Here is a 27,417-nt window from a genome sequence, read left to right as displayed (position 1 = left end):
TACAGAGAGCAATAGAAATGAGTTTTTATTTGTAAAAAGTTACAAAACGATATTGTACAAAAATAAAGTCTGTAGAGAACTTTGGTTGTATAACACAAACGACCAAGACAGATCAGAGAAGTCAGAACTTCCAAACAAGTGCACTCCTTACTGTATCAGATGGTGATCGCAATGATAAAGAAAAATCACAAACTTTACCCTTTTGTGGATTTGGTGGAGCAACTTGCTTCCATTAAAACCTGCTTGTGGTGTGTAGGTGATGCCGGGAACGAGCTATCGACACCCATTGGATCCTACAGCTTTTTTGGGCAGGGACTCTCCATGGGGAGCTTTTGGAGGGGGGGTCACTGAGGTTGAAGCCTGGGAACAGTGGCCATCGCACCTGCCAGGGTTCTCTGAATGGGACAGATGCCCCTGGGGCCACATCCAAATTGTGCTCCACGAATGACTGGATGGCTGGGGTTTGTCACTGTTTCGAGCAGTCTGAATTCTCAGCAAGATCCCAAGACAGCGTGAGAGGGAAGGCCTTTCCTCCATTTCCCAGGCGAGCAAGGGGAGCAGAAAGGACAGAGAAAGGCAGAACCATGAAGAATTTGGGTATTTTGGGGGAAGGGGATCAGATGTCTGGTAACTGCTGCTTCTTGTTACTTTGTAAAACTGACATGATGATTTGATGGAGGCCAGTATTTCATTTAATTGCTAAATCTGTCATAGTTTTATACTAGTAGCCACTAAGGTAGGTAGTAATAGATTATCTCCTTAATGAAAATCCCTTTTATGAAATGTGTAACAAGCTGTAATACAGGGCCTAGTGTGTCATACATGTGTTGGCTGCCTGATAAATTCACAATCTAGGGCATGGAGGAGGTGGCTGTTCCCGCCCCTATGCTTCCTCCTGCTCCAACCTCTTTTTTTTTTTTTTTTTGAGACAGGGTACCGCACTGTCACTTAGGCTGGAGTGCAGTGGCATGATCACAGCTCACTGCAGCCTTCTGGACTCAAGTGATCCTCCTTCTTCAGCCTCTTGAGTAGCTGGGACCACAGGTGTGCACCATCATGCCTGCCTAATTTTTAAAGTTTCTGTAGAGACAGGGTCTCCCTATGTTGCCCAAGCTGGTCTCAAACTCTTGGGTTCAAGAGATCCTCCCACCTTGGCTTTCCAAAGTGTTGGGATTATGGGTGTGAGCTGCTGCACTGGCCCCGACCACCTTCATTTAAAGGCAGCACGCTCCTAAGTATGAGGCTCCATGTGTGTGGCTGTGGCTGGTCCAAATATGGCTTCCTCAGCACCCTTCTCAGCCATCTGCTCCCCAGGGAGCTGCCAGGTGTTTGGGTATATAGGAGCAAACCCCCAGTGACAGCCCAGGGGTTGTATAGGACCTGGTAGACCCTACCTCTGGAAGGCCCCTGTGTCTCCCGGACTGCACTGGGCAGCCAGCATATTCTCGGGAGGGCGGTGGGTGGGCAGGGATGGAGGGAGTCGGTAAAACGGTAGCTACCTGACAGCATTGTTGACATTACTTTTAGGTCAGCATTAAATCCAGGACTACCTACTAAAAGGAACTGAACCTTTTCTACATACGGTTATGCATAGTACAGATAGGTATACGTGGAGGAGACTAAGAGCTTAAATACAACAGGAAGTGGAGCCCACGACATTTCTGTTCAGCAATGGAGCAAGGAAGAAATAAAGTCAAGTGCCAGTGGTCTCTGCACGCTGCTCCAGGAAAGGGGGCTTGCCTGAGATGCTCCACAAATAAAAATTGGGAAAAATGCTGAAATCTGGGGAAAATTAATGACAAATTTTCTTAAAAAGGTAAAGTAAGTGATTTTTGCCTAGCGAAAAACTTTTTAATACTTTGAAAAGCATGGACCCTTGTTCCCAATTCAAATTTCCTTTTGTCACCTTTCTTTGCATTTTGCGAGCACATATACTTTGGCACCTTTGAAAAGAAACTTTAATAAATAAGGGAAAAAAGAGAAATTCATTAGTGAACGGTAATAAATAACAATAACTTAAATTTCAATAAATATCTTCTCTATATTTCTGTATCTGAAACAGATGCATTGCATCGAGTAGCTTCTCTGGTCACTGGTGACCACGCATCAACGGAGCCGGGTATGTAACATCTGTCTCTCTGTAAACCAACAGGCCTGAGGGGCTCTCCCTGCCCGGGGGCAGTTCGGGGCCTTCCCCGATTCTCTCCTACAAGAATGCTGGCAAAAACCACAACTCCTTTCCTGTTTCCAAGAACATAAAGGAAATACCTTCAGGTTTGTGTTTAATCATGAGCACAGCCTTTTTGGTTCCTAGCCAACTTCTTCCCACCCCACACACCGTGATGGAAATCAATCACCAACCGTTGGCAAAAATGCTGGTTGTAGTAAACCTCGGGCCTCAACTTTCAAATGCAAAGGTGATTATCTCTTGTATCTTTGCTTTTTTTTTTTCCCTCTCCTTTCCAGGGTATGTCTCCACTGAGTGACAGAAAAATAAACCTCTTACTTTCAGCAGTAAAACGTAATAACAAGGAACAACACCAGGATCTCTGTTTCCCTGGTGTCTTCGGACACATGAAAACAAATCACAGGAGATACACTGGTTTGGTTCAAGTGCATCCGCCGCAACCGCGTCGGTAATCAGTGATGGTGGACTGTATCAGCTGAAATGGTGGCAATAGCCAACCAGGAACATCAGCCCTGAGCTTCTAGTGACATCGGCTGCCATCCTGGAGAATCCAGAGGGCTGTTTTCTCTCTCTCCTGTCCAGTTGTCTGTAGCTGGATCTCCCTCTACCAGGCTCCCATGATGGCTGCCTTCCTCCTCCTCCTCCTCCTCCTCTTCTTCTTCCTCCTCCTCCGCCTCCTTGGTCCTCATCTTCCATTCTGGGCAAACATTTCCTGGGAACCTTGGTCCCTTTCTTTGCACTGTAGCAGGAATGCAATACACAGCAGTCTCTGGAGCCGGAGTCAGATACATCCACACCTTTTAGCGGAATGCTTTCTTAGAATATGGTAAACCAGGTTATCATCTAAAAATGACAGGTCATCATCAAAGGCGATGGGTCTGCAACATGCCTGCCCTACTTTGTCACTCACCAGCCTTCTATTTCTGGATAAATTTTTCAATATTTTGTCGTACGTTGTCTCAGCTGCATCGCAAGAGCCGCTGCAGTACCTAAAAATCAGTTCCTCCTTGGTTTCATAGCCCAGACCCAAGTCAGTGACATTTAAATGTATTGCAGTTAAGACACAACCCCGGTTTTTGCCCCTCTGGCCTCTCCGACCTTTTCCTCTGGAATTCTCTGGGTTGGCAGCTGCAGCCTGCCGATTCCGCTCTCTTCTAGGAAGCACTGCCATTTGTTTATCTGGTGACCTTTTCAGTCTTTTAATGGTGGCTTGAATAAAATCCATGACATCATCGAACTGATCAGGATAATCCTCTGGCATATTTGCTGTTCAAAAAGAAAAGAGAAAATGGCACATGAGACAAAATGATCATTTCACGCCATCTTCAAGATCAAAGTGCCCCCCTAAAGTCAGCAAAAATTGGACCCACAGCAAAACTATCAGCCGATTAAGCTATAGGACCACTGTAATCCCCAAGAACAGAGGCAAAAATGCACAGAAGAAAAATGATTTAGTTGGAAGAGGAGACTAATGTGGTGGTGACATACTTTCTCAAAGAAAACAAATCCTTAGAAGTGTAGTTTTCATTTGAATAACATTCACCATTTTTAACAAGTCCATGCACAGCTTGCTGTCAGCTGGACAATCTTCTAGGGGCATTTTTCTTGCCTAGTCACACAACCTCGAGTAGTGGTTCTCAAATGTGAATATGCAGGAAAATACCCTGGATATTGACTACCATGCAGATTCTTGGCTCTATCCTTGGAGACAATGAGTCATTTGGTCTGGGGAGGGACAAAGGAATCTGCATTTCTAACAAGCCTCAAGGAATTCTGATGTAAAAGATCCACACACCAAAGATCCATGCACTAAACTTTGAGAGACACCGTCTTAGAGGGTGAAAAAACTGAGGCCTTCCACTATGGCTACCTTTATCTGGAATACTGAGTGCTCTTCCCTGAAACTTGCTTTGATTCTGTGTGGCTGAGTGGGACAAGAACCATTCCGACAGAACAAATGAAGAGCTCAGGAATGCAACTATAGTTTAAAATTTCCTTAAAAATCATAAAGGAACAGGAAAACAGTTTATATTTTACTAACAAAAAGACTAATTTACCGCTTCCTTTGAACAGCATGACTTTAACAAAAAAGTCCAGTGATAGAGTAAAATGGCATTTATGCATCACAGCAATAAATGAAATGAGATGCTGTTCGTGCATAGAAGCAGCCCTGCCCCCAAGGGTGAGGTCCAGCCTCAGCTGCAGGCTGTCACATGGCTCCCACTGTCTGGCTGTAAGCAGGACAAGAGGCTCATTAGGGAGATCACATGGAGGAAGGATGCGGGGACACTAAGATGTCTGAGACCTTTGGTGAAAGTATAAATCAGCAGTCTCTTAGTGCTTTCTGCCGGATTTCAGTGTTTGCTTTGGCGGATCAAGTCAGCAGAGAAAAGTAACTAATGGAACAATGTAATAAATTTCTAAACGGGGGAAAAACAATTCAAACACCTGTTTCTTGGGTATTAGGCCTCTTATGCCCCCCTCACCTCATTTTTCAGGTCATTTAGTATGTTTAGGATTGTAAGTGGCTTAGAGAAATAAACCACAGAAGAGTTGTCAGCAAGAGTAAATGTTTTTTTGCCAAGATTGTATTAAAGCATAGAAAGATTACATTATGTCTAACCCATGTCAAATTGTTTTGTCATAAACCTAACCTATTTAATTGTTAAAATATATCAGGTATCCCTCCTATAGAACAAAATCTAGCAAAAGCAACTTAACCACGTGTGTGTAGAGTGTGTGTGTGTGTGTGTGTGTGTGTGTAATATATAAAACATATGATATATAATAATGAAAAGACTGGTGATTGGAATCCTTAGAATGCCTAGCTGCTATCTGAAATTTAGCATTGGCAGGATCAGCTGCACGGAAATCACAAAGCTGTTTCCACACTGGCTGAAGCCCTGTCACCTCTTGCCTGGATAACCACAGTGGCCCCTGAACTGGGCTTCCTCATTCTACCCTTACCCACCTTCGATCTATTTTCTACCCAGCACCCAGAGGGATACTTTAAACGCAGAACATAACCTCCTCTGCTCAAAACCTTCCAATGGCTCTCTGTTACTCTTAGAGAAAAAGCCCAAATCCACACTGGCCCTAAGGGCCCTACCTGACCTGGCTGCCCCTCTCCTCCAGCCTTTATTACCTCTGACCTCCTCTCTTGTTTCTCCTCTTGTTCCCTCCCGTCTAGCTACCCTGGCTTCCTTACCATTCCTCAAACACGGGGCTCAGTGTCAGCACCACTGACCTTTTCAGCTGGGTCATTCTTCATTGTGGGAGGCTGTTTGGCAGCATCCCTGGCTTCCATCCAGGAGAGGCCTGATATGGTATGGCTGTGTCCCCTCCCAAATATCATCTTGAATTTTAGCTGCCATAATCCCCACATGTTGTGGGAGGGGGCCCAGTAAGAGGTAATTGAATCACAGGGGCAGGTTTTTCCTGTGCTATTCTGGTAATAATGAATAAGTCTCATGAGACCTGATTATTTTATAAAGTGCAGTTCCCCTGCCTGCCTATGCCCTCTTGCCTGCTGCCATGTAAGATGTGACTTTGCTCCTCCTTTGCCTTCTGCCATGATTGTGAGGCCTCTCCAGCCATGTGGAACTGTGAGTCCATGAAACCTCTTTCCTTTATAAATTACCCAGTCTCAGGTATTTCTTCATAGCAGTAAGAAAATAGACTAATACAAGGCCCATAGCATCCCCCATCCTAGTCATGACAGATCAAGGTATCTCTGGATATTGCAAATGTCCCCTAGGGGCAACACCATCCCTTGAGAACTATAGCTTAAACAGTCAAGAACTCAGGGCCTTGGTGCTGGCTGTCCCCTCTCTGCCTGGACCCTTGGCCTATAGAGCAATTTGCATTTTACCTGCAATATAGGTAGGCAAAGAATACCAGATTAAATGTCTCCCACCCTGTGGCTATTCCCACATCTCCTTCAAGTCTTTGCTCAAATGTCACTATCCACAAGTCCCACCTGACCTCCCTATTTAAAACAAGATTCCTCCCCAGCCCCTAATCCAGATACCCCTGCCCTGTGCCTCCCCCCTCCACCATAATTCTTGCTACATTCTAACACACCATCTAACTGATTTCTTAGGGTTGTTATCAACTCCAAGAGGCAGGAACTCTGTCCTGCTTGTTCACTGATGGATCTCCAAGTGCTTGAGTAGGCCGTGGAGGCCTACGGTAACTGCTGGCTGAATGAGTCGGGTCATTTTACTAGGGGGAAAGAGAGTTCTTAATTTTTCAAGGGGACTCTGGGACTTTAGCTGAAAACTGCATCGTTATGAAATGAAATGCTCCAAAATAAACAGCCCACATTACTCAGAAAAGCCACTCTGCCCTGAGTGGCACAGTCATTGCCCACCAGAGAGCTGAAGGACTGTCTCCAAACCACCTTTCCTCCTCAGCTTTCTGCAGCTTTGCAGCAGCATTAACTCTCAGTGCCCACCTCCCCTGGGTCTCCTAAAGCTCTCTGCTCCCTGAGTAATGCTTTCTTAAGGGGGCCCAGGAAAGTGCTCTTTTCTTTTTCTTTTTATTTTTTTTTGTTTTTGAGACGGAGTTTCACTCTTGTCGCCCAGGCTGGAGTGCAATGGCATGGTCTCGGCTCACTGCAACCTCCAATTCCCGGGTTCGAGTGATTCTCCTGCCTCAGCCTCCCAAGTAGCTGCAATTACAGGTGCCCGCCATCACGCCCGGCTAATTTTTGTATTTTTAGTAGAGATGGGATTTCACCATGTTGGCCAGGCTGGTCTTGAACTCCTGATCTCAGGTGATCCGTCCGCCTCAGCCTCCCAAAATGCTGGGATTACAGGAGTGAGCCACTGTGCCTGGCCAAGAGTGCTCTTAATTTGTCCTTTCCTTTGTACCGCTTTCTCACTGAACTTCCTTTAGGCAGTTTTCTTTCAAAACAAAACAACAACTTTAAATCACTTTGATTGACAGAAACAATTGACTTAAAAAAAAATGAGCTGCTTTAGCTATTGGTGATTTCTTTCAATAATAAGCTATTAAAGAGGAAATAAATACAGATGTGCCCAGTTTCAAAAAAAAACATGCTTGTATATAAATCGGAACTTATGAAACAGATCTATTAGGAGTGATTAATCAAAATACAGAAGAGTCTTCAAATTAAAAAACAGAGACTGTTTTACAAAAGGACTCACATCATAGGCTCTATTCAAGAATTCTAAATAGGTCATTAATTTAGGAACCTGGGCATATAGAAAGTTAAGTTCAATTAACAATCAACTGAAGATTAATCAGAAATGAGGGTAAAACATTACTAAAATTTTAATATAAGCTAATAGGAAAGCATTAGAGTCACAGAAGTTTAAATTATGCTGGTTTAGAGACTCATTAATCTATATGATATATAACTTTTGATTACTAGAGTTACAATAATAAGGATTTGAATCAGCACTTATAGTGTTCTTTTTTAGCCCTTGATACTTGGAAGATCTTGAAAAACATTTTTCTCCCCTTTTTAAGACATTTTGACCACATGGCTTTGTCACAGGCTTTGTTTGCCAGGTAAAATACAGAAAGCCTGGTTGTATTTGAATTTCAGGTAAATAGTGAATACACGTCATAGCAAATTTGTCCAAACCCATGGCATGTATAGCACCAAGAGTGAACCCCAATGTCAACTATGGACTTTGAGTGATAATGATGTGTCAGTGTAGGTTCATCAACTATAATAAATGTAGCATTCTGGTGGGGGATGTTGACAATGGAGGAGGCTATGCATGTGTAGGGGTAGGGAGTATATGGGAACTCTCTGCCTTCCTTTCAATTTTGCTGTGAACCTAAAACTGCTCTAAAAAATAAAGTCTATTATTATTATTATTTTTTAAAGTCTTCCTGGCATGTGGCTTTTGAAAATTCCTTCCTTTGATGGGAAATCTCCTTCACATTTTGTTGCTAATGTGGAAATATTATTTAAACCCCAAGTTCAGGCCATAGGCAACTCTTATTAAGCTGAAGGTTTTTTTTTCCTTCATAGTCATGAAAAATAGAAGAAACAACAAATATTTTTGCTGAAAAATTTACATGGATATGAATTCTGGAAGCCAGGAAAGGGCAACATTGTATTTTTCAAACCACAGGGCAAATAGGCCTGCATGTTCCGACTAAATGAGTTCATTCTTAGAGCCAGCCTCAATTTATTGATGCGAGGCACTTGGGGGCACTAGGAGCCATACTCCTCTGCAGAGGATGCTGGGCAGCCTCACTGAGCCTGTCCTTAATTCTTCTGCAGAGGCCTCTCACCCAGCCCAGACAAGAAACTCCTGGTGATGAGCTGAGATGCCCACAGCTGCCTCCATTTTCCAGGAATTCACTGAGCTGAGGGAAAAGAAGAGGGGTCTGGGTTTGGATTCGTTCCCTAAATTAAGACTTACTGGCACATCTCTGTCTTCATCCTTTAAAAGGCTTGGCAGAATGTCAGATATGCAAATGACCCTCATTTATTAACTTTAATAGTGAAATACTTGCAAACCACAAAAGAGGAGCATCATTAAAAAAAAAAAATAGGTCATATCTTTGCTCATTTCCCAGACCTGCTTGGAGGATATATCTTGGAAAACATGTCCATCTAAAAGATAAAGTTTTTGGAAATCCGAAATGCTCAAATGCATTTAAGCTATCCTTCAGAGTGCAACCAAATGTTTTGGTGTTATTCTATTGAAAATATTTTAACTTTGATGTGTTCTTTGTATAAATAGTGTTACTTTAAGAAATGAAACCTTGTACCAGGGCACAACTCTGGGAACAAACAGTTCACCGCAAAGACTTTGCTGCTCTCGATTATGGGGAAAAAAAATAGTAATGTCATCCCAGGAACAAAGGACTGAGATAGTGACTATTTTGTAAAGTCAACTGAGTTTTAATAGGAACAATGGTGAGGGCTCCAAGTCCTCCCTGTAATAGCTGAACTCAAAATTACATAATCCAATACATTACATTGGTTAAGCTGGCAATAGTGGACAAAGTCTTTTCGTAAAATGCCAGATTTGTCTAAAAACAGTACAGGTTAACTATATTTTAATCAAAGGGTCATTTTTCTACTTGTAGCTGGTTGTCCCCTCCTCAGCCTGGCCAGGCAGGGAGTCTAAGCTAACTTTCATTCTAAGTCATCCTAAGTCCCCAACCTGTGGGCCTGAGAGGGAGATGGCACAAAGTTGTCTATGAGGGACAAAGTGGTGAAGACACAACTCCTTATCCAGAAGGTGGAAGGAAGGTCTTTGAGGCTCAGAGGGACCCAGGAGAGAGGGGGCCTGACCTCAGTACACACAGTGGTCCTGTTCAGGAGATGTCTTCCAGGCCAGGCTTGAGATCTGCATGAGCCGGGCTTGGCTGATGCAGGGGCCCCAGAGAGAAGGCTCAGGGGTTTCTTGCTGTGGGGAGAACAGCCTTGCTACTTCACTATAGTGTCCAACTTCTGTGCCTGGAAGGGTGAGGGCTAATGGGACCCATAGGGGTGAGCTGCTGCCTGAGCCAAGGCCACACAAGTGAGAGATACATCAGGAACCAGTGGCCAGATGGTGGGGCTCAGTTTGGGATGGGGCAGGATGCTGAGGATGAGGCCACAGGATGCTGCACCTGCAGCTGCCGAGGTGCGGTGCCATCCATCCTGACATGTAGAGGTTCCTATAAAAGGCTGTCTTCAGACAGGAGGAAAATGGAAAACCCCCTAATGGTGGGAGACATTTAATCTGGTATTCTTTGCCTACCTATATTGCAGGTAAAATGCAAATTGCTCTACAGGCCAAGTATCTGAAAAATATAGAGATCTCTCTCGATCTATAAAAACACATACACATACACATGCGTGCATACATATGTGTCTACACACAGAGACACACATATACATACTTATATGAAAAGAAAAGATCAACTTAAAATTGATACAACTTCTCAAGAAGAGTCCCAATGAATGTCATTGTTTTGGAATAAGTTATTTTTATCTTTCTATATGATACAAACATGATTTTCTTTCACTAATATTGGAATATCATTACAAGAACTACATGGCTGAGTTTAACCTGTAAAACTTCTTGCATTACAAAATTTCATCAGGCTATAACTTAGATAAGAGCTTCCTTGAAGCACTTAAAAAACATTGCCAGTATAAAGGTGGAATACTGCCTACTTTCACACAACATTAACTTTAAACCTGACAACCTCCCTTCAAGGCTAAATTGAATACTGTCTCCATTTTACAGCTCAGGAAGCTGAGGCTCAGAGAAGACAAATATTTGGTGAAGTCCATAGGACTAATAAATGTGGACCTGGTGGTTCAGTTTCAAAGCTCAAACTTGTTGTCTTTTTGTTTTAAAGTAAAAACTCTACTACCACTGAGCGCTTCAAGTCTTGCGGCAGATGGGAATTTACTCTGAGACAAGAGCAAGACATGCTGGTTTCACCTGTACACATTTACCAAAGTCAGCACAGGAGGTGAGAAACATACTTTCTGTTGAAAAATTCAGTACGAACTCAGGTACGCTAAGTAGATCCTAAAGTTAGGCTGCCATGGGCCACAGAATACAGTAAATTGTCTCCCAAAAAGGAAAAGCCATGCTACTCAGGGGCATTTCTCCTGTGTCCTGGTTATTGCATATCATGCTAAGACAGCTCTGGCGATTTCCCAGTTAAAACCGGAAAAGCCGCAGCCAGCACAGCAGCAGATCCAGACAGAGAGGCCCCATCTCCGGAAGCTCCTCCAACTCATGCTGGCACCAAATGACCAGGCTCTTGCTGCAGAGTTGGAGACAAGAGAGGCCCAGATTCCAGTCTTGGGTCAGTCCCTGATCAGCTGCGTGACCTTGGAAGTAGTCACTTAACCCTTCTGAGGTCAACTCAGTGCTCTCTGGGGCCTTTTCCAGCTCCAAAATGCTAAAGTGTGGAGAGTCTAAGTCTTGGCTGGAAAGTGTGGCCAGACACGGGTTTTTCAGTCACCTCTGCAAGGGAGTAGACCACCTCTGGCTGACGCCCCAGCAGCATTCAGCTCAGCCAGTACCATCAGGGGCCCCATAAAACCCCACAGGAGGTATTTTAGAACTCTGCAGTGCTTGACCTCTTCAGTTTACCTCTTGGTTGAATGTCTCGGCTACATTTGAAATGACCGTCATCAATCTTCTCTTAAATCATCAAGTCATCTTCCTGTGCCCTATTTAAGAGAGGTAAAAGATGTGTAGAAAGGACCCTGTATCTGCATCTGAAAGCATCCAGATTCTACTGTAAGGCATTCTTAAACATCAGTTTCCATCTGTAAAAATAGAGATGGGCCCCATGACCCCTGAGAGGACACACTACAGCCTCATGCTACAATTCCTTCAATCTCCATCACCCAAAAGTCAAACACTCAATTTACCATTTTCTTCGAATCTCAATTTTATTCATTTCTGTTTTTGCTGCTTCAAGTATGCTTAGGTCATACCCAGCTTATGACTCCAAGGCTAGAATTGCCCACTGCAAGTGGTGCAAAATGGATCGGGAGAGCCAAGCAGCTTGTCCTTGAAGCCAATCTCTGGGCTGTCAACTCTTGTTCTTATTTGACCTTCAGGAACCTCTAAAATGTGCAGTCCATGAGAATGGACTCTAAATGTGAGTTTATGAGAATGTTCTAGTTCTCTGAAAAACTTCCGTAAAGTTTTGTTATCTGCTCCTATTTCAAAGTGATGACTTTGCCACTTATTTGAACTACTTTTTTAAAAAGGCCCATAGATCAGTAAGCACTGAATGCTGATGCATCTTACATTATGTAATGACCTTCCGTGCTTTCCTATTTTGGACACAGAATTCATCTAGTGTTTGGTAGACCATCCTGATCATAGGCTGCTGTTGGGTTAACTTTCAGAAGTGTCCACAGCATCTATTTTCCTAAAAACAATTACCAGCTGAGGCAATTTACTAAGTCATTGTGACCATTTCCAGAGCTACCAGTGCATTCTCTTCAGGACCAGTGGTTTGTTGACAGTAAGGCAAGACATCGATTTATTTGAAAAGTATTTGCGTTGTAAAAACACCACTGTTTTGTTGTTTTAAAAAAGCATTTCTGGATTCTCTCAAGGCAGAGGAAAAAGACCAACCAGAATGCAAATCACTTTAGAATATAGAAAAAGAAGCTATGGGTGTACTTTGAAAAGCCACTTTGCCCATCAAAATGCCATCTTATTTACCATCTCCACCCACTCTGAATGACATTGCACATACTAGTTGTACTATATCCTAAACTGTTATCCTACAACTCAACTAAGCAAATTTGTAATAAATGGACTGAAAATTACTCCATCAATACAAACAGCCAGAAAACCCCACTCAGGGAGAGACAGACAGCTAATTCCTTTGTTACTCAGGTTCTGATCATCTTGCTCTGATTTCTATGTATGTGGTCCATGCTTTTATTACAGTTATGCTAATAATTTTACAGTAATACAGCACGGTCCCCCTGGGTGGAAAGTGTCCATTCTTCAGCTTTTAAGTCAGGAAAACACCCAACAGGGTGTTCATTTGTTAGCTAATCCATGAACACCTGGTGTGAGGTAAAAGCACTCCAGAGTCTGTAATAAACACCACAAGCTAACGAGCACACACCAGGAGGTCTGCTACTGCCCTTATAAAAAACTTAACAGGGAAGGGTGAGAAAGTTACCCAGTAAAATTAAGTGCACAAAAAGCCACTAGGGCAAATCATCCGTGTGGTGTTATCAGAGGCAGGTGGTTGTGGGGGTGGTGGAGTCTCTCCTTTCTTCTTTCAGCGAAGCCCTGCCCCCAGCCTGAGAGGCTGCAGGACCCTGCAGGATTCTGCACTCAGCATCCCTCAGCTTTTCCCAGGGGACCCACTGAGCAGTAGGTAAAAGGCATGTAAGGGTCTCAGTGATTTGAACAAGAAGGAGGGACTAAGAGAAGATGAAAGAAATCTTCTTTATCATTTGAATTTGTTTGGTAGATTCCTGTGGTCAGATATGAGGAGGGAATTTCTACCCCCAGTGAGTGAATTTACGGGAATCTCAAAGACTCTTCAGGTAATGAGATACAGTTATCATTCTAAAACAACTTTACCTGCCAAACCCATTCCCTGATTTTTTTTCCTTGATGACTTTTTGATGCAGTCAGAAGAGTGACATTTGAGTGTCATGGGCTGGCAGGAAGTGATCTTGTGCAGTAGTGACAAGTGTGAGTGCTGAACTCGGGCTGCCCTGTGTCCAGACCCTGGCTAAGCTGCTAACCCTGTAAGCCTCAATTTCCCCATCTTTCAAATGGGGCTAGTCACACCTTTACCTTCAGGTCAAAATTAATATGATAACATAAGAAAAGATTTCAGCTCAGTTCTTGGTCCACAGAAAGTATTTCACAAATGGTGCCTAATGTAGGCCAATATGGTTATAACATCTGGGATCCTCCTTCAGCAATATTTGCACAGAAGGCAGCAGTGTAAAGCCAACTCTACAGTCTCTAGACAAAGCAAGATTGCCCAAAAGGGGATCCAGACACTGGTCCCTACTTAGTCTAGCATGTTCTACAGAGGAGAGACCTCTGTGCAGGGCCTGGAGCCCCTGGCATGGTGGGTTGTGGGCAGAAGCCACAGGCCTGTCTTGGGAGGCTGTGTGAGCTCTTCCGTGTTCCTCAAAATGCCTGACAACTAAACATGCAAATGTCAGCAGACCCCAGAGCCCATGAGGGTTATCTTTGTGTCCACTATGGCTTAGAGCAGTGTCTTCAAACTGAGGCACCTGGCCCTCTGGGGGCACAGGAAGACTTTCTGCAGTGCCTATGGGTGGTTGAAAGGGAATCCATGTCCATTTCCTCAATTTCCACATGTGCAATGTCCTAAAATGTCTGGTCTGCCTGCGGATGCTCCTGCTGTGGTTCTCCTTGCCCATGTCCCCTTTTCCAATCCCTCTTTGTCCTTACTGAGAGATGGTGTGCTTCTCACCTATCTAGCCATTCTATTGTGGGGCCTGTCCCGGGGATAAACACCTTCAGGTGCCATACAAAGGCACTCATGCATGAATGGCTCCTTGGAACAAACTGATATTGGGTGCTTCCTGATGTGAGGACACAGTGCCATGAATATGATATTCCAAGGATGTTTCCCTACATCTAATCATGTGGAAATAATCAGACAGATCCAAACTGAAGGGTAGTCTGGGAAACAGCTAGCAAAAGAGCCCAGAGTTTTCACAAATGTCAATGTCATGGGGGAAAAAAAGACTTGGGAATCATTTTAGATTAAGGAAGTATAAAGATACCAGACAGTCAAATGCAATTTATGGTCCTGGGTTTAAAAAAAAAAAACAAAACATAAAGGACATAATTGCTACAACTGGGGACATATGAACACAGACTATCTATTGGATAACAGTATTATATCCATGTTAAATTTCCTGAGACTGATAACTGAATTGTGGCTATATAAGACATTGTCCTTGTTCTTAGAAGGTACATACTGAAATATTTAACATTCTGATGTTTGCAACAAATTCTCAAATGGTTCAGAAGAAAACGAGGCAAAATGCTAAAAAAGAGGTTAATCTTAGTGAAGGATGTATGGGTGTTCACTGTACTACAAACACTTGCAAAGGGAGATAACTTTGTGAATAAACCAAGAAATCCTGAAGCAAGTTGTTCCACATTTCCTCCTGGCCAGGCCCCTTGGGAAGCCTCAGTGCTTTCTTTGCTTATCTGACTGTTCATCTATCCATCTCTTTACCTTACAATTGGGATCCAGAAGTGTGACAGTTGTCATGGGGTGTATATTAACATGTACATTTGAATTGAAAATGAAGTCAGACCTTTTCTGACCAAAAAGCCAATTGATTTGGGCCGATTAGTTTGATCATTTTCCATGAACTAAATAAACTACATAGGCAGGTGCAAAGTTTTGCCAAAAGAATATTTAAAGCATATATACAGTTCCTGAAAGGGCTAGAAATGACATCTGGTGTAACTATTTAAGCCTATGATGAAAAATTTTAGAAAGCTTCAAAGTAGGTAATCGTTTTTCAACATTCTTATTTGCAGGTTTGCAGGCAAAAAAATTGGAAGGCCATATTGTTTTAAAACCATGCTTCTCTACTTCAATTATGTTATTAAAGTTATGCAAAAGTGGGTTTTGCCTCTACTGAGCTAACCAGTTGTTTCCCAGTGGTGACCCAAGTCTGCTTACGCATATTCCTATTCCCACTGAGGCCATCGCTCTGGCACTCGTGCAGTCACACTAGGTTCCCATGTGGATGCCAACCCCTCGCTGGGCAGAATGGGAGAGATCTGAGAACTAGAGTCTCCCACAAGGCCTCCCGAATGCTGTCTGCCTACCAAGCACTTGAGGAGACCTTGCTTTGTTGCAAAGAGTTAGGGAGCCTTCTCTCATTGCAAAAAGCATCAATATTATAGGAATACTTAGAGAAATTCATGTTTCTCTTCTTAAAAACATCCTGATCTGGAATTTGAAGTAGTCATTAGTAATACTGACTTAAGCCTACCGCAGCCCAAATGGAGATTTTAAAAGGGCCAAAAGGAAATTTGATAGTCTCTGCTTCTCTTTTCTCTTTGCTTGCTTAATTTTCCTGGAAATCTGTGTTTCAGGGTTAGTGAGTGCATTTTTAAGCAAGCCAAAGTCTATATTTTCTTAATCCACTAATATGCACACACAATCTGTGTAAAGTCAAGAAATATTGGCTTTCGGACCAACATGCTGAGGTTTAAATTCTGGCTTCACCACTTACTAGGTTTGTGACCCGGAACAACTCTCTAGGTCTCCTTTCTTCACCTGTAAAATGGGGATAATAATATTTCCTCTTCTGTTGTAGAGCTCAAACTTACTTGATTTCAGGACAAGAACTGTGTTCATCATGTGGATAGTTAAAAGGTGCTAGGTCATTAACTTTAATATTAAGTGTTTATTTGCAGATATTCACTTACTTGGGGCTAATAGTTTGGTTCAATTGTGCCTATGTCTAGAAGATTTTTAAAAATAAAAGCACAACACCTCAAAATAAAAGACATGCTTACGGCATAGGCCCCACTCAAAAGCAGTCTGGGTATTTAGGTAACTTCTCCTGCAAGACAGCTTTGAAGCAAGATCCCGCCTTGTAGTCACCTGCCTGCTCCATGGGTGCCCCACTGCTATCAAAAACAGAGAAAACACCTTTCCTGAATTTTATAGTATCACACAATCTGGTATCACCGGTCAAGACATCTTCAATTTCCCACCACTTCTTAGCACCTCTTTCTAGAACTTGGAGACTGGTCTGTCCTCCTCTTTGTTCCACTGTCCCTTCCTCACATCATGGTCACAAATTTTCCCATGCTATTCCCTAGTATGGAATGTCCCCCTTTCCTTTTCCCTTCCCTTCCAAACACCCGTCTTCCAAGTACCAGGTCAAATCCTCCCTCTTCCCTGAAGTCGTCCCTGCTATGATACCCAAATCCCAGTGAGCTCACTGCTAGGAATTTTTACCACACATGTGTACAGCTCACCTAAACCCTACACAATAGACATATCTATTTGACTGACATTCCATTCATCCATCCAGCCATCCGCCCATCCACCTAGCAATAGTTTACAGCTAGATCACAAGCAACTTTATTTACAAATTTAGCCTTTTTGAGGCCGCATGGTACCCAGTACATGAAAGATATTTAATATTTGTTTCCTGATTGAGCTCAAGTAATTAACTAAAAAACAAGTATTTTAATCAAATGAAGGTGCTATGGTCCATGAGTGTTAAATAAACAAAGATCAAAGAGATATTAGGAGGGGAAAATATCAGGGAGCTTTAATTTTTATATCTGTTGAAGAAGAACCTGTTGAGTACATTGCTTACGCCCTGGGTCAGCCTAAGGTCCTGACTGGCCAAATCAATTTAAGCCTTAAATAGATTTCTCTAAGCAGTAACAGTTTGAAATGGTTTTCCAGACTGGGGCCAGAATGAGAATACTGGTCTCAGATCTCAAGTAAAGAATCAGTGCCTCCTACAAGAGTCTGATGTGCAGTTTCTTGATTCCAAGAGACCCATCCCAAGTGGCAGGGCTCCTTTCCAGCTTAGGTAGTTACTTTGTTAAAGTATTGTTCATTCATACAGTCCCTAAGCGATAAGACACAACAGATAGATGGTGTTTGTTTATTCTAAATTCTGTATTTCATAACATTAGATTTGAAAGCTTAACATTTACCCAGCTTGTTGCACTAGAAGCTTCCTTAGCTCTATAGAGGTGGTCTCACAGTTTACTAAGTTTTTTTGCTAGGGTTCTGAAACTTCTTAAATTAAATGTCCAGCTGGGATGGATCATTTACAAAGATATGCTCCATCTCCATACAGGTAGCCTCCAACTCACAACCCTCTTGTCACTTACATAGAAAGATCCTACCCTGCCTTGGCTCCCTCCTTCCCATGAGGGAAGAGGTCTCCCTAACATAACCATAGGAGTTTGGTGAGAAAAATTCCCCTGGAAATATATGGGCTTGGAAACTGGGGAAGGGACGGAGCTGTGAAACCTGGGAAGAGCCAGGGGCAGCTCACCCAGGGGCAGAATCCCAGGCAAGCCTGGCCTGCCTACGTGCTGACAAACCAACAGTGGGGCCCAAAATAGCCTGCCCACAAGGCCTGCATTTCTCTCACTCCCCGTACTCTGTTGTGTTGCTGAAATCCCACTATTTAGAGCAGCATCCTGGCAGATGTCGTAGCGGAAGAAGGGAATTCACTGGGTGCCCAGGGAGGGGCCATTGCAAACAGGAGGGTGGCAAATGACAACTATGATCCCTATTTATGGAGCAGAGGCTTTACAAAGCAATATCTAAGTTAACCCTCACATCAACCCATGAGACAGATTTACTCTTATGCCTATTTTACAGGGAAGAAAAAACGAAGCTTAAGGGATGTTAAGTAACAGCTCAACATCTCAGTTAAATGGCAAGGCTGGGGTCCAAATCCTAGTCTGGTCTGAATGTGTTACCTTGAGCTCTTGCTTGCTGAAACCTCCCTGATTTCTTGTTCTGTGCCCTCCTTTTGCAGATTATGGGATGTGCCCCCCAGGGCAGAGACTCTCACTTAGTAATATTGTGAATGACAGTTCAGTTATATCGTGGTTTACATAGGTTTTTGTGGGCTAGCCTGAAAACTTGATAGCTTAATTTAAAAAATTGTTTCCATAGGAAATTTTGTGAACTGCTACCAAACTGGTAGAATATAATCCCATTATATTATACTAAATTAGGAATTACTTGTAATTACAACTCAATGATGCTCAATGTCATTTTAGTTGGTTTCCAGTTGCACAAAAAATTCAGCCCACCTTACTGGACTGAGGTTCTTTCACGTTGATTTTTTCATACCACCATACATGTGCATTTACTAGAAGCTATGTTCCATGAGGGCAGCGACTTTTGTTTATTAGGTGTATCAAGGTATCCCTAGCACTTAGGACAGTGCCTGGCACAGACATGCATACATGTAACTATTTGGTGAATGTATATGTGCATTTAGATGCAAATTTTTAAAACCACATGCATTTTATGCTTTTACTTATTAAATACACTTAGAGTTGAGATAAGGAATATGACTATGATGAACTAACCTTCAACAAATTCAGACAACCTTGTGCACCATGGTCTAAATCATTAGTTCAAGACCTTCCTCCCATATAAAGTGTCCTCCCCTTCCCATATAAAGTACATTTCAGTAGTTTGGGGGAAACTCTGGTCCCAGCCTCAGACCTGCCTCCTGTGATCATGGAACTGTGGTGCATTATAGACAAGTTGCTTTGCCTCTTTAGGTTTCAGGACTAGAGGGGTTTCCTTTCAGTTCGAAAATGCTATGACATTTGCAAGTTTCAACTTGCAGATTCCTCATGCCTGCTCTAATTGCCCTTTGGAAACTGGCAAAAAGCAAAATACTGGCAAAATACTGGCAAAAAGCAAAATAAACAAACAAAGGTAGCCAAAGAGAAAAGTCTTGGGTACCCCAAAAGTCAAATCACACAAGTCCTTGAGTTTAGACAGGCTAGAAGTTGCTACAGGAGGCAGCCCTGGGCCATTTACTTCACAGCCAGCCTCCAGGCAAGCCCGTTGGCCAATTATGAATTCCACTGGTTATCTCACACTGAGGGCATACTAGTAATAGAATTCCGGATGTTTTATTTACGTTGGAACCAGCGGAACACACGCAATCTTAAAGGTGAGTGTGCAAACTGGGTATATTCGGGTCCTCCTGTGAAAAGCACAGAATGACGTTAATGTGGCATGAAAGCTCTTTTGCTCAATCATTAAGTTACAAGTATTTGGATGGAACTAGAGGAATCAGAATTTATGATACTTTCTATTTTTAAATGAAATGTGGTGACTTAATGTTTTTCTACATAAGCCTTAACCAGTTGCACCGTGTACAGTGCAGGATATAAATGTCAGCACTGTGACAGAGGCGTGTTGACACTGGTTGAGTGTTCAAAGTCTGCATACTGTCATTATTTTGCCTTCTCTGCACTTGACAGCTTGCTACCGAATCAAACATATCTGGAAAGAAGTCAATTTGGCTTAGAATGCAGCTCAGTTTCTCTTTGGGAACGTTTCTTTTTCAGGTTTCCTCTGGGATCTATTGGGTCTTCCCACAGACAAAACACAATGGGATGTGTTTTGCTGTTCAAATGTAAATAGAGTAGTGAGAATCTTGTTCACTGATGACACAGCATCAATTTTGGAAAAGGGAAGCAATCCCTCTTCCCTACAACATGCCCTTGTCCCTGCAACCTGTGTTAACTCGCTTGCTTTGTGACTATTTGTACCTTATATGAGCCAAAGATCTTCCTGGGTATTATTAAGCCATGGTGGTTCAAGTCTGGTTGCACATTAGACTCATCTGGGGAACACCTAAAAACTCAGATGCCTGGGCCACACCCCAAACCAACTAAATCAGAATCTCCTGGGGTGAGACCTAGCATCAGTAGTCTTTAAAGTTCCCCAGGTGACTCCAATCTCTTCTTAGGAGATTCTTCCCAAAGGACTTTAGGACAAACATAAAGGCCAAGGGGCAAATCTCATAGCCACTGGGATTGTGGAGTAGAAAGGCCTCTCTTTATGGTACAGTTACAGACTATTCATTGAGCTCTAAAGTAACTTGCCCGAAAGTCACAGAGTTAGTTGAAAGCAGAGCGAGGAGCCTGAGCCAGAATTAAATGAATCTAGTTGAACAGGGCACTAATACGGCAATTAAACCTCCATGAATTAATCAGCTTTGTAATCAGGCACAGTCATTTTTCTCTTGGCAACGTCTGGGTTAGAGAACTATTATCTGCCACTGTGTTCCTGTCCCTCTTGTCTAGACCGTTTGAGTGAATGAATAGCCAGTTTTGGAAGACCCAGCACTAAGGGGCATTTTAAAGTTTCTGTTGGAGAAACGTTTATATACACTAAATTTGTGATGGAAATAAAAGCCTTTAAAGTAGGTTTATACAGTTAATTGACAGACACTCTTGGAACAGGTACTTTAGTTTCAAAGGATTAACCATGTTCCCTAACTTCCTTTTGAAGTCTTAATTTGCCTTATAAAAAATCCACTTTCTATCTTTCTTGGGACTTGTGGAAGAAGGTGCTTTTGTTGCTATAATTAAGCATAAAATAAGCATATTGCATTTACTGGGTTGTTTCCTAGCCAAGGCCATTGGGTTTGGGGGACTCAGCGCACAGCTGACTATTGCAGGACTACTACTGTGGCTATGACCATAGTAAGTTTCAAGCGCAAAGTTACTAGAGGGATAATTCTGGGGGTGGGGTTAGGGAGGGAAGAGTAGCCAGGGTGGTATCCTAGTTACACACAGCTCATTCCTGCTTTATTTTGGGGTTGTGTGAAATTTTCTATTGCTACCTTTGTTGACACTATGCCTCTGCAACAGCCTCTATTACATGTAATGTAGCCTCTCTCACTTCATGCAACAAGCTTCTGAGGAGTGGAGGGAAAACGAGATCACATCACAGCTGATATGCCCTAATTGACTTGCTTCTAAAACACGTTAATTTTTGAGAGGTAAATCACAGACTTATTTTCTAATAAGAATAACCTGGGTTTTTTTTCTCAAGAGTTAGCATTGTCACATGTGGAGTGAGCTACAGTCTTTGTCCCTAGTCCCAGCCAGCACTATTTATGGTTAAGTCTTTCTAGAACCGGAACTTTTCTGAACAGAGGAACTTTTCTGAACAGATTTGACATTACCCAGACGCTTGTTCTGGAAATGGAGGCCCTTCTGTGTTTTCTCTGCCTCTGGCTTGCTTTTGTGAAAAGCCGGCCTCTCGCCTTGCAGGCGCAGTTTAGGATGAAAGTGCAATAGTTCTCAGAATTAAGCACAGCCAGGCACAGACACACAGATAAAGGGCTTTGGAAGCAAAGAAAAACTGGGAGTGTGTATAGGTGAGGAAACAGAAAAGGGGACAGCTGTGTGTGTGTTTCTGAGGTGGTGGTGCTGGTGGGGAGGATATTTGTTCATCAGAATGCTAAAGGAGCAGCATAAAAATTCCATCCCCTCTGTGCTGGGCAAACCAGCGCGTGTCACTTTCAGGCCAGGCGTGCCGGCAGCAGTGGGCAGCCAGGCACCCCTGGGGGCTTCAGCACCCGCACCCCTTGCCCACGGGTCGGTGGGCCACACAGCCATCAGGCTGGCTTGGGGTACGTGCGGGGCTGGCTGCGGGTGGGGGTGCGAGGGGGTCCGCCGGCGGCCCCCCCGCGGGGAGGGAACGGTTCTTACAGTCACTGCTCAGCGCGAAGGGCGCGCGGCGGCGGCCGAGGGAGCGGTCTTCGGCGGGCGCCTCGGGAGGCCTCTTACCGGCGGGCAGCGGGAAGGCGGACGCGGTGTGGAGCAGCACCAGGCAGACAGCCACGACATCCCATAACTTCATCTTAAAGTCCCGTCCGGCGGCGGCACCTGCGCGGGCAGGCGGGAGGTGGGGGAGAGAACCGCAGAATGCACGTTAAGCCTGGGCTCCCCGCGGGTCCCTGAGCCCCTCGCCAACCTCGTCACCGCCCTCCTCCGGCACCGCTGCAGGCCAGCGGCTCCTCGGGCACTCCTGCCCTCCTTGCAAGTCCCCAGTTCGCTTCTCCCTCCTCGGTGCGCCCCAGGAGCAGCTCGCACTCCTGGTTCAGGTTGCAGCTGCCCTTCTCCACCACACGGTCTTAGGGGTCAGAGTTTCAAGCAGGGCTGCTGTCCCCTCCAGTTAACCCCCCACCCCCACCACCACGATTCCTGTCCAGTCCCCTCTACTGGTGCGCAACATCCCCCATTCCTGGGGGGCAATCGGGTAGTTCCCACCCTTCGTCCTCCACCCCAACCAGAGACCTCCCCTTCTTGTCCCGGTAGCTCCTATAGGCCCCTGAACGAGCCCTCGGCCCAAGCAAGGACCGGTGTTTCTCTTTGGGAATAAAATCAAGCGCATTCCCCTGCCTCGGGTCCCAACCGGGCTTCTGGCTAGTCGAGGGCAGGCTCGGGGGCACCACTCACCCCGCCTGCCGCCCACACCTCATTCTTCCCACCTAAATAGGTATTCTGTTGCCAGAGCAAGAAGTTAGCAGGGACTTGGAGACTTTTGGCCTGTATGGGATACCTGGTTTAAGTTACTTAACTTCCCGAAGCACTGATTCGATTTAAAATACTCGTCCCACCTCTTAAAGTTATGAACATTAAATCACGCATGAAAAGCTCTAGCGGAACATGTAGTAAGAGCTCAGTAAATGCTTCACCATTGCTGTTAGGCAAAGACTGCATTTGTCTTGAAAGTTTTAATCCTCCGTGGTATACCCGAAAACCCTCTCTTGACTGGATTTTTGCACCTTTGAGAGATTCTGGCCCTAATCCCTTCCTCTCCCAGAGGAGTCACTGGCTCCCCGCGCCCCCGTCACGCCTGGACGACTGTACCCAGTCTCGGACACTTTGGAGGCGCTCTGGCACTGGAAGGCCTAGACCGTGGTATGGCGCAGAGTAGGGGGTTCAGCTCTTTTCAGCCCGAGGTGGGCTCTGTTTGGCTTCTCAATCCTCACACCCCTACAAAGGAGGGCCACGCAGCTGGGGGTGGGTTAGAAAAAGGGGCTGTAAATTTGGGGGCGAGTTCCAACCAATGAGGAGACGGGGAAGAACCGAGGCATCTTGGGGTGCAGTGTTATCCAGTGCCTTCCTAATCCCAGGGTTCGTCTCCAGGGCACTAGTGACCTAGAGAGAATCTCCTCAAGCGGAATCTGCGAGATTCATGCAGTCGATTATCCTATCCCCTCGACCGGCTCCATAAAACGGATTCTTAGGAAAAACTCGATTTTTTTTCCCATGCGGGAGGGAAATGCAAAACCCAGGTTAATGCAAAAACCTCAGTGCCTTTCCTAGCCATTAGTTCACAGGCACCCCGCCTCCATTCCAGGGTTCCAGTCCTCATCTCTACCCGGAACCCCACTCCCTGTCCCGGTGCAGGCAACCCGGGGAAGCCTTTAATTCGGCCGCCACCTCCCACCTCTGCAGAGACGAATGCATTTTCCGTCTCCTGAGCGTCTGTTTGTTTGCTATGCAGCTGTTGGGCTCGAGAGGGTGTAGGGACTAGAAACTCCTAGTGACCTGCAGCACCGAGCGCCTCTTGCCTCGCGGGCTGGTTTGCAAACTCGGGAAAAAGCTAGGTTCTGGGTCGCGACGTGCAGACACAGGAAAACTGCACCAGGCCATGCAAAATGAGCCCAGAAAGGTACTTTGGCAGCTAGGACCTGGGGAATGCGAGCTTCCCCCCTCAAGCCCCCCGCCGGTGCCAGCTCCCGGGTGCGTGCGAAATGGCTGGCGGTCCGACCGGAGGAGCATGGAGGCGCGGGGTTAATGCGCCATTCCAAATCGCGGTGCCCGCCAGCAGGAAGCCACAGAGGCACTAGATTTCCCTTCCGTCTTAAGAGGGTTTTCCCTTTTTTCCTGCTTGGCCGACGGAGGGCTTTTTAAATTGGACGTGGAGATCCTCAATTAGAAGTGTGGCGAAGCTGGCAAAAGACTACACAGTGGAAAACTCCCCGCCTCGCCAGAGGAGGCTCCCGGCTGCGGTTCCCGCCCTCGGCCGAGCGCCGCCAGCGCCCGGATCGAGCTCCCTTCTTCCCCCGGGACAGGGAGGGCGCATTCTTCCCTCTGAGCGCCGCCGGGACCGGCTCCAGTCCGAGGGGCTCTTTCGTTCTCGGTATTTGCTGGGCGGGGGAAAAGGGGGGAGGTTGGGGGACTCGGCACACACAGCGTCTACTAGGACGTTTTTCTTAAAGTCCGTGTGGGCTTCACCCCTCGGCTTCTCAGTTTGTCTCTCTATCGCTTTCCCAAAACACATCTACATCTGCCCGACGCGTTTCTCCTCAACCATGGGCCTTTGCCCGCGGTGCAAACTGCTTCACGCGCCGCCACGTGCGAGAACCAAGCTCTGCTCCTCAAGTGACGGGGGCTCTGCTCTGCCAGGTGACCGCGCACCATTTCTCGTGCCTGGCAAGCTGGTCCCCTTCTGGGTCCGGGACCACCACGCCCCGGCAGGGCAAAAGCAGCAGGCCGTGGGCGCCGGCACCTGGTGGGTCCCCAGGCCTGGGGAGGCAAGGACGCCCAGGAAAGCCACAGAAGTGCTCGCAGAAGCAGCCGCTCGCCGCGAGGCACTTCTGAGTTCCCGGCAGCAGGGGGCACCAGAAACCGTCTGAGCCGTGTCGCGCCCACGCGGCCCGGAGGCTGTGTTATCACTTTAGTTATAAAACCGGAGAACCACCACTCCCTCTACGAGCCTCCCGAAATCCCATTAGCCCGGGAACCTGTGGAGGTCCTTACCGGCATCTCTGCTTTTCAGGCTCCCACCCCTCCATTCTCGCTGGTTTTCCTCTCCCCACTTCACCTGAGCGGGTTTCTTGGCAACCCGCTTTCAGACCATCCCCCACCCCTTCCACGCGTCACCGTGACAGCTTCGCAGGAGGCAGCGCTCCCGCCGTCAGTGCCCCCGCACCTTCTTGTGCCTGGCAGGCTGGGAGGTTTGTTTGGGCTTTGCCTTCAAGATCCAGGTCTCAGAGAGAGAAAAAGAAGGCGGTGGGGCGGGGAGACGGGTTTGCTATAAACTCGAGGTTATTTTTTTTTTTTTTGGCGGGGGGAGGTAGAGACAGAAATTGCTGGAAGATCTATTGCTTTTCTTAACTATGCTTCGTGTCCTTGACTGACAGAGGACTTATTCTCCCCTCAACCCCCCATAACTGCAGGGCCCAAGATGAGGGAAGGAAAAAGAATTTGGGACACTTCTCGCAGGCAAACTGGGAAAGGGGTCTGACTGTTTAAAGGGCCGGGTTCCGGGCCGGGTTACAGGCCCGAGAGCACCCTAATTGCTAGCGGGAGAGGGCTAGGGACACGGCGGACTTCCCAGAGATCGGACACTTGTTACTTGTTGAAAAGGCGCCACCTTCCCTGACAAAGCGTAGGCGCAGCGAAACAGTACGAGTTTGGTCGAGGCCGGCTTTGACGGCTTTGCGGGACTGGGTGCGTGAATGAGGTTGGAAGAAACATCTCTTCCTTGAAATACCTAAGCATATATTCCAAATACTGAGCAAGAGTCGAGCGCGTTCTAACATCTCCGCAGCAGGGGCCGGAAGAGTTGCCTTTGTCCCCGCCTATGAGCAGAAGGGTCGCGAGCTCTGGGATGGGTAAGCCCCCCGGGGGCGCGCACATGGGTCCCGGCGGCGGATTCTACCAAAGCCGAAACTAGCTGGGCCCCAGGAAGCTGGCGGGAACCCGCGAAAGTCCGTTTCCAGCCCGAAGAGGGTTCGTTTTTCTTCGTTGGGGCAGGAAACAAACCACCAGCGCGGAATTAGCCTCGAGGTGGTGTAAAGTAGTGGCAGTGGTGGTGGGGTGTTTTTGGAAGGCGGCACAGAGTACAGGAGAAAAAGGGGTCATTAAAATAATAACCTCAATGGCCTAGTGGAGTCTCAAGAATACGTTCGAGACAGAGATTTGAATCCAGGACTGGCAAGAAAGCCCCTCTCCTAACCTCGACGGGGATGGTTAGTTGGGGTGGAGGGAGTTAGGAACGTGCAGGCAGCCGGGTGAGGAATGTAGCTTTGCCAGACCTCGCCCGGAGGAGGTGAGCCCTCCATTTTTAGGTTCTCAGCACCTTTGCAGCAGCCCCTCCCCCGGCCTGCGCTTTTCCTTGGCACAGATCAAAACAAGCTCAATAGTAAGTTGCACTCTTGGCAATGATAGTATCTCTGCACGTCCAGAGAGGACACATTTCGACGGCGGTGGGTTCGAAGATGACCCAAGCCCTGAATCGTTCTGTGACTTGACGGAAGAGCGCCTGGCCGAGTCGGGGAAGGAAACTGCCCCTCGGGCATTCCGGGTCCAGGCGCATCTGGGGCTCCACAGATCTTTGCCCACGTGGAAAAGGCAACATGCCCCTCCGAAAGGCCGGCCTCTCTCCGGTTCTACTTTTCTCTCTCCTCGCATAGCTTAGGTTCCCTCTAGTCTTTCCACTTTCTACTCTCACCGTTTGCTCTGGGGTCCAGACGCACCTCTCTGACTAGGGCGCCCTTCAGCCAGCCGCACCCACCCGCGACGCAGGCACCACCCGCTCCCTCCTCCCCGGCCCGCTCCCTCACTTACCTCGGATCGGGTCTCCGCAGACCCCAGGTTGGACATTAACTCCAGGTGCCCCAAGTCCCAGCCAGGAGACCCATCCGGGCTGATGGCTGGAGCGCGGAGCCCCGCCCAACAGGTCAGGGGCAAGAGCTCGCAATCCTGGGGTCGCGCGGGGCAGCAAGGGCGCGCTGGAGGCGGCGGCCAAGGCTCCCGCCGCCGCCGCCGCCAACAGGGCGAGGGCTGCCGGCAACTCTCCCGCCGGGCCCCCGCACCCCCAGAAGCCGAGGTCCGAGCAGCCGCCGCTGCTTTGGGTGGGGGGCTGACAGGGCTGCGCGCGCCGCGCTCTTGGCTGGGGCTGCGCGGGCCCGGGGCGCTGCGGGCGGCTCAGCGGCAGCTGCCGCGCTCTGCGCCTCCTCTGGGCGCACTGCCTGGGAGCACGAGACTGGCTTGTCTGATGCTGCTGCCGGAGCTGAGGTCTTGCCTGGAGATCCGAACGAGACACCACGTCAACCGGCGCGGGGAGTCCCGTGAAGACATGAGGGCGCCAGGAGCGCAGGCTGGTCTTCTAGAGCCCGGGCTGGGGGGCCGGGGGCAGGGGGCCTGGGTGGGGGAGGGGAGGCGCGGGGCCCCGGGAGG

General features: G+C 46.6%; 1 protein-coding gene across 3 annotated transcripts; it reads right to left on the bottom strand.

The window, feature by feature from the left end:
* GDNF (glial cell derived neurotrophic factor) lies at positions 1 to 27,343 on the bottom strand. 3 transcript variants are annotated; one of them, XM_019012948.4, is made up of 3 exons: positions 26,806 to 27,343; positions 21,931 to 22,107; positions 1 to 3,454 (listed from the first exon to the last, which is right to left on the bottom strand). In XM_019012948.4, exons 2-3 carry the CDS (start codon positions 22,079 to 22,081, stop codon positions 2,970 to 2,972), a joined length of 636 nt encoding a protein of 211 aa, XP_018868493.1. In that variant the 5' UTR covers positions 22,082 to 22,107; positions 26,806 to 27,343; the 3' UTR covers positions 1 to 2,969. The 3 variants fall into 3 exon arrangements, with proteins under 3 accessions (XP_018868493.1, XP_055223597.1, XP_055223598.1); XM_055367622.2 differs by having other exon boundaries at positions 22,009 to 22,107; XM_055367623.2 differs by lacking the exons at positions 21,931 to 22,107; positions 26,806 to 27,343 and adding an exon at positions 11,284 to 11,358.
* Between the last annotated feature and the right edge of the window lie 74 nt (positions 27,344 to 27,417).

Source organism: Gorilla gorilla, chromosome 19, assembly GCF_029281585.2.
Source record: "Gorilla gorilla gorilla isolate KB3781 chromosome 19, NHGRI_mGorGor1-v2.1_pri, whole genome shotgun sequence".
NCBI classification, from domain to species: domain Eukaryota; kingdom Metazoa; phylum Chordata; class Mammalia; order Primates; family Hominidae; genus Gorilla; species Gorilla gorilla.
The sequence above is the reverse complement of the archived record's forward strand: the minus strand, read 5'-3'. Positions and strand labels throughout refer to the sequence as shown.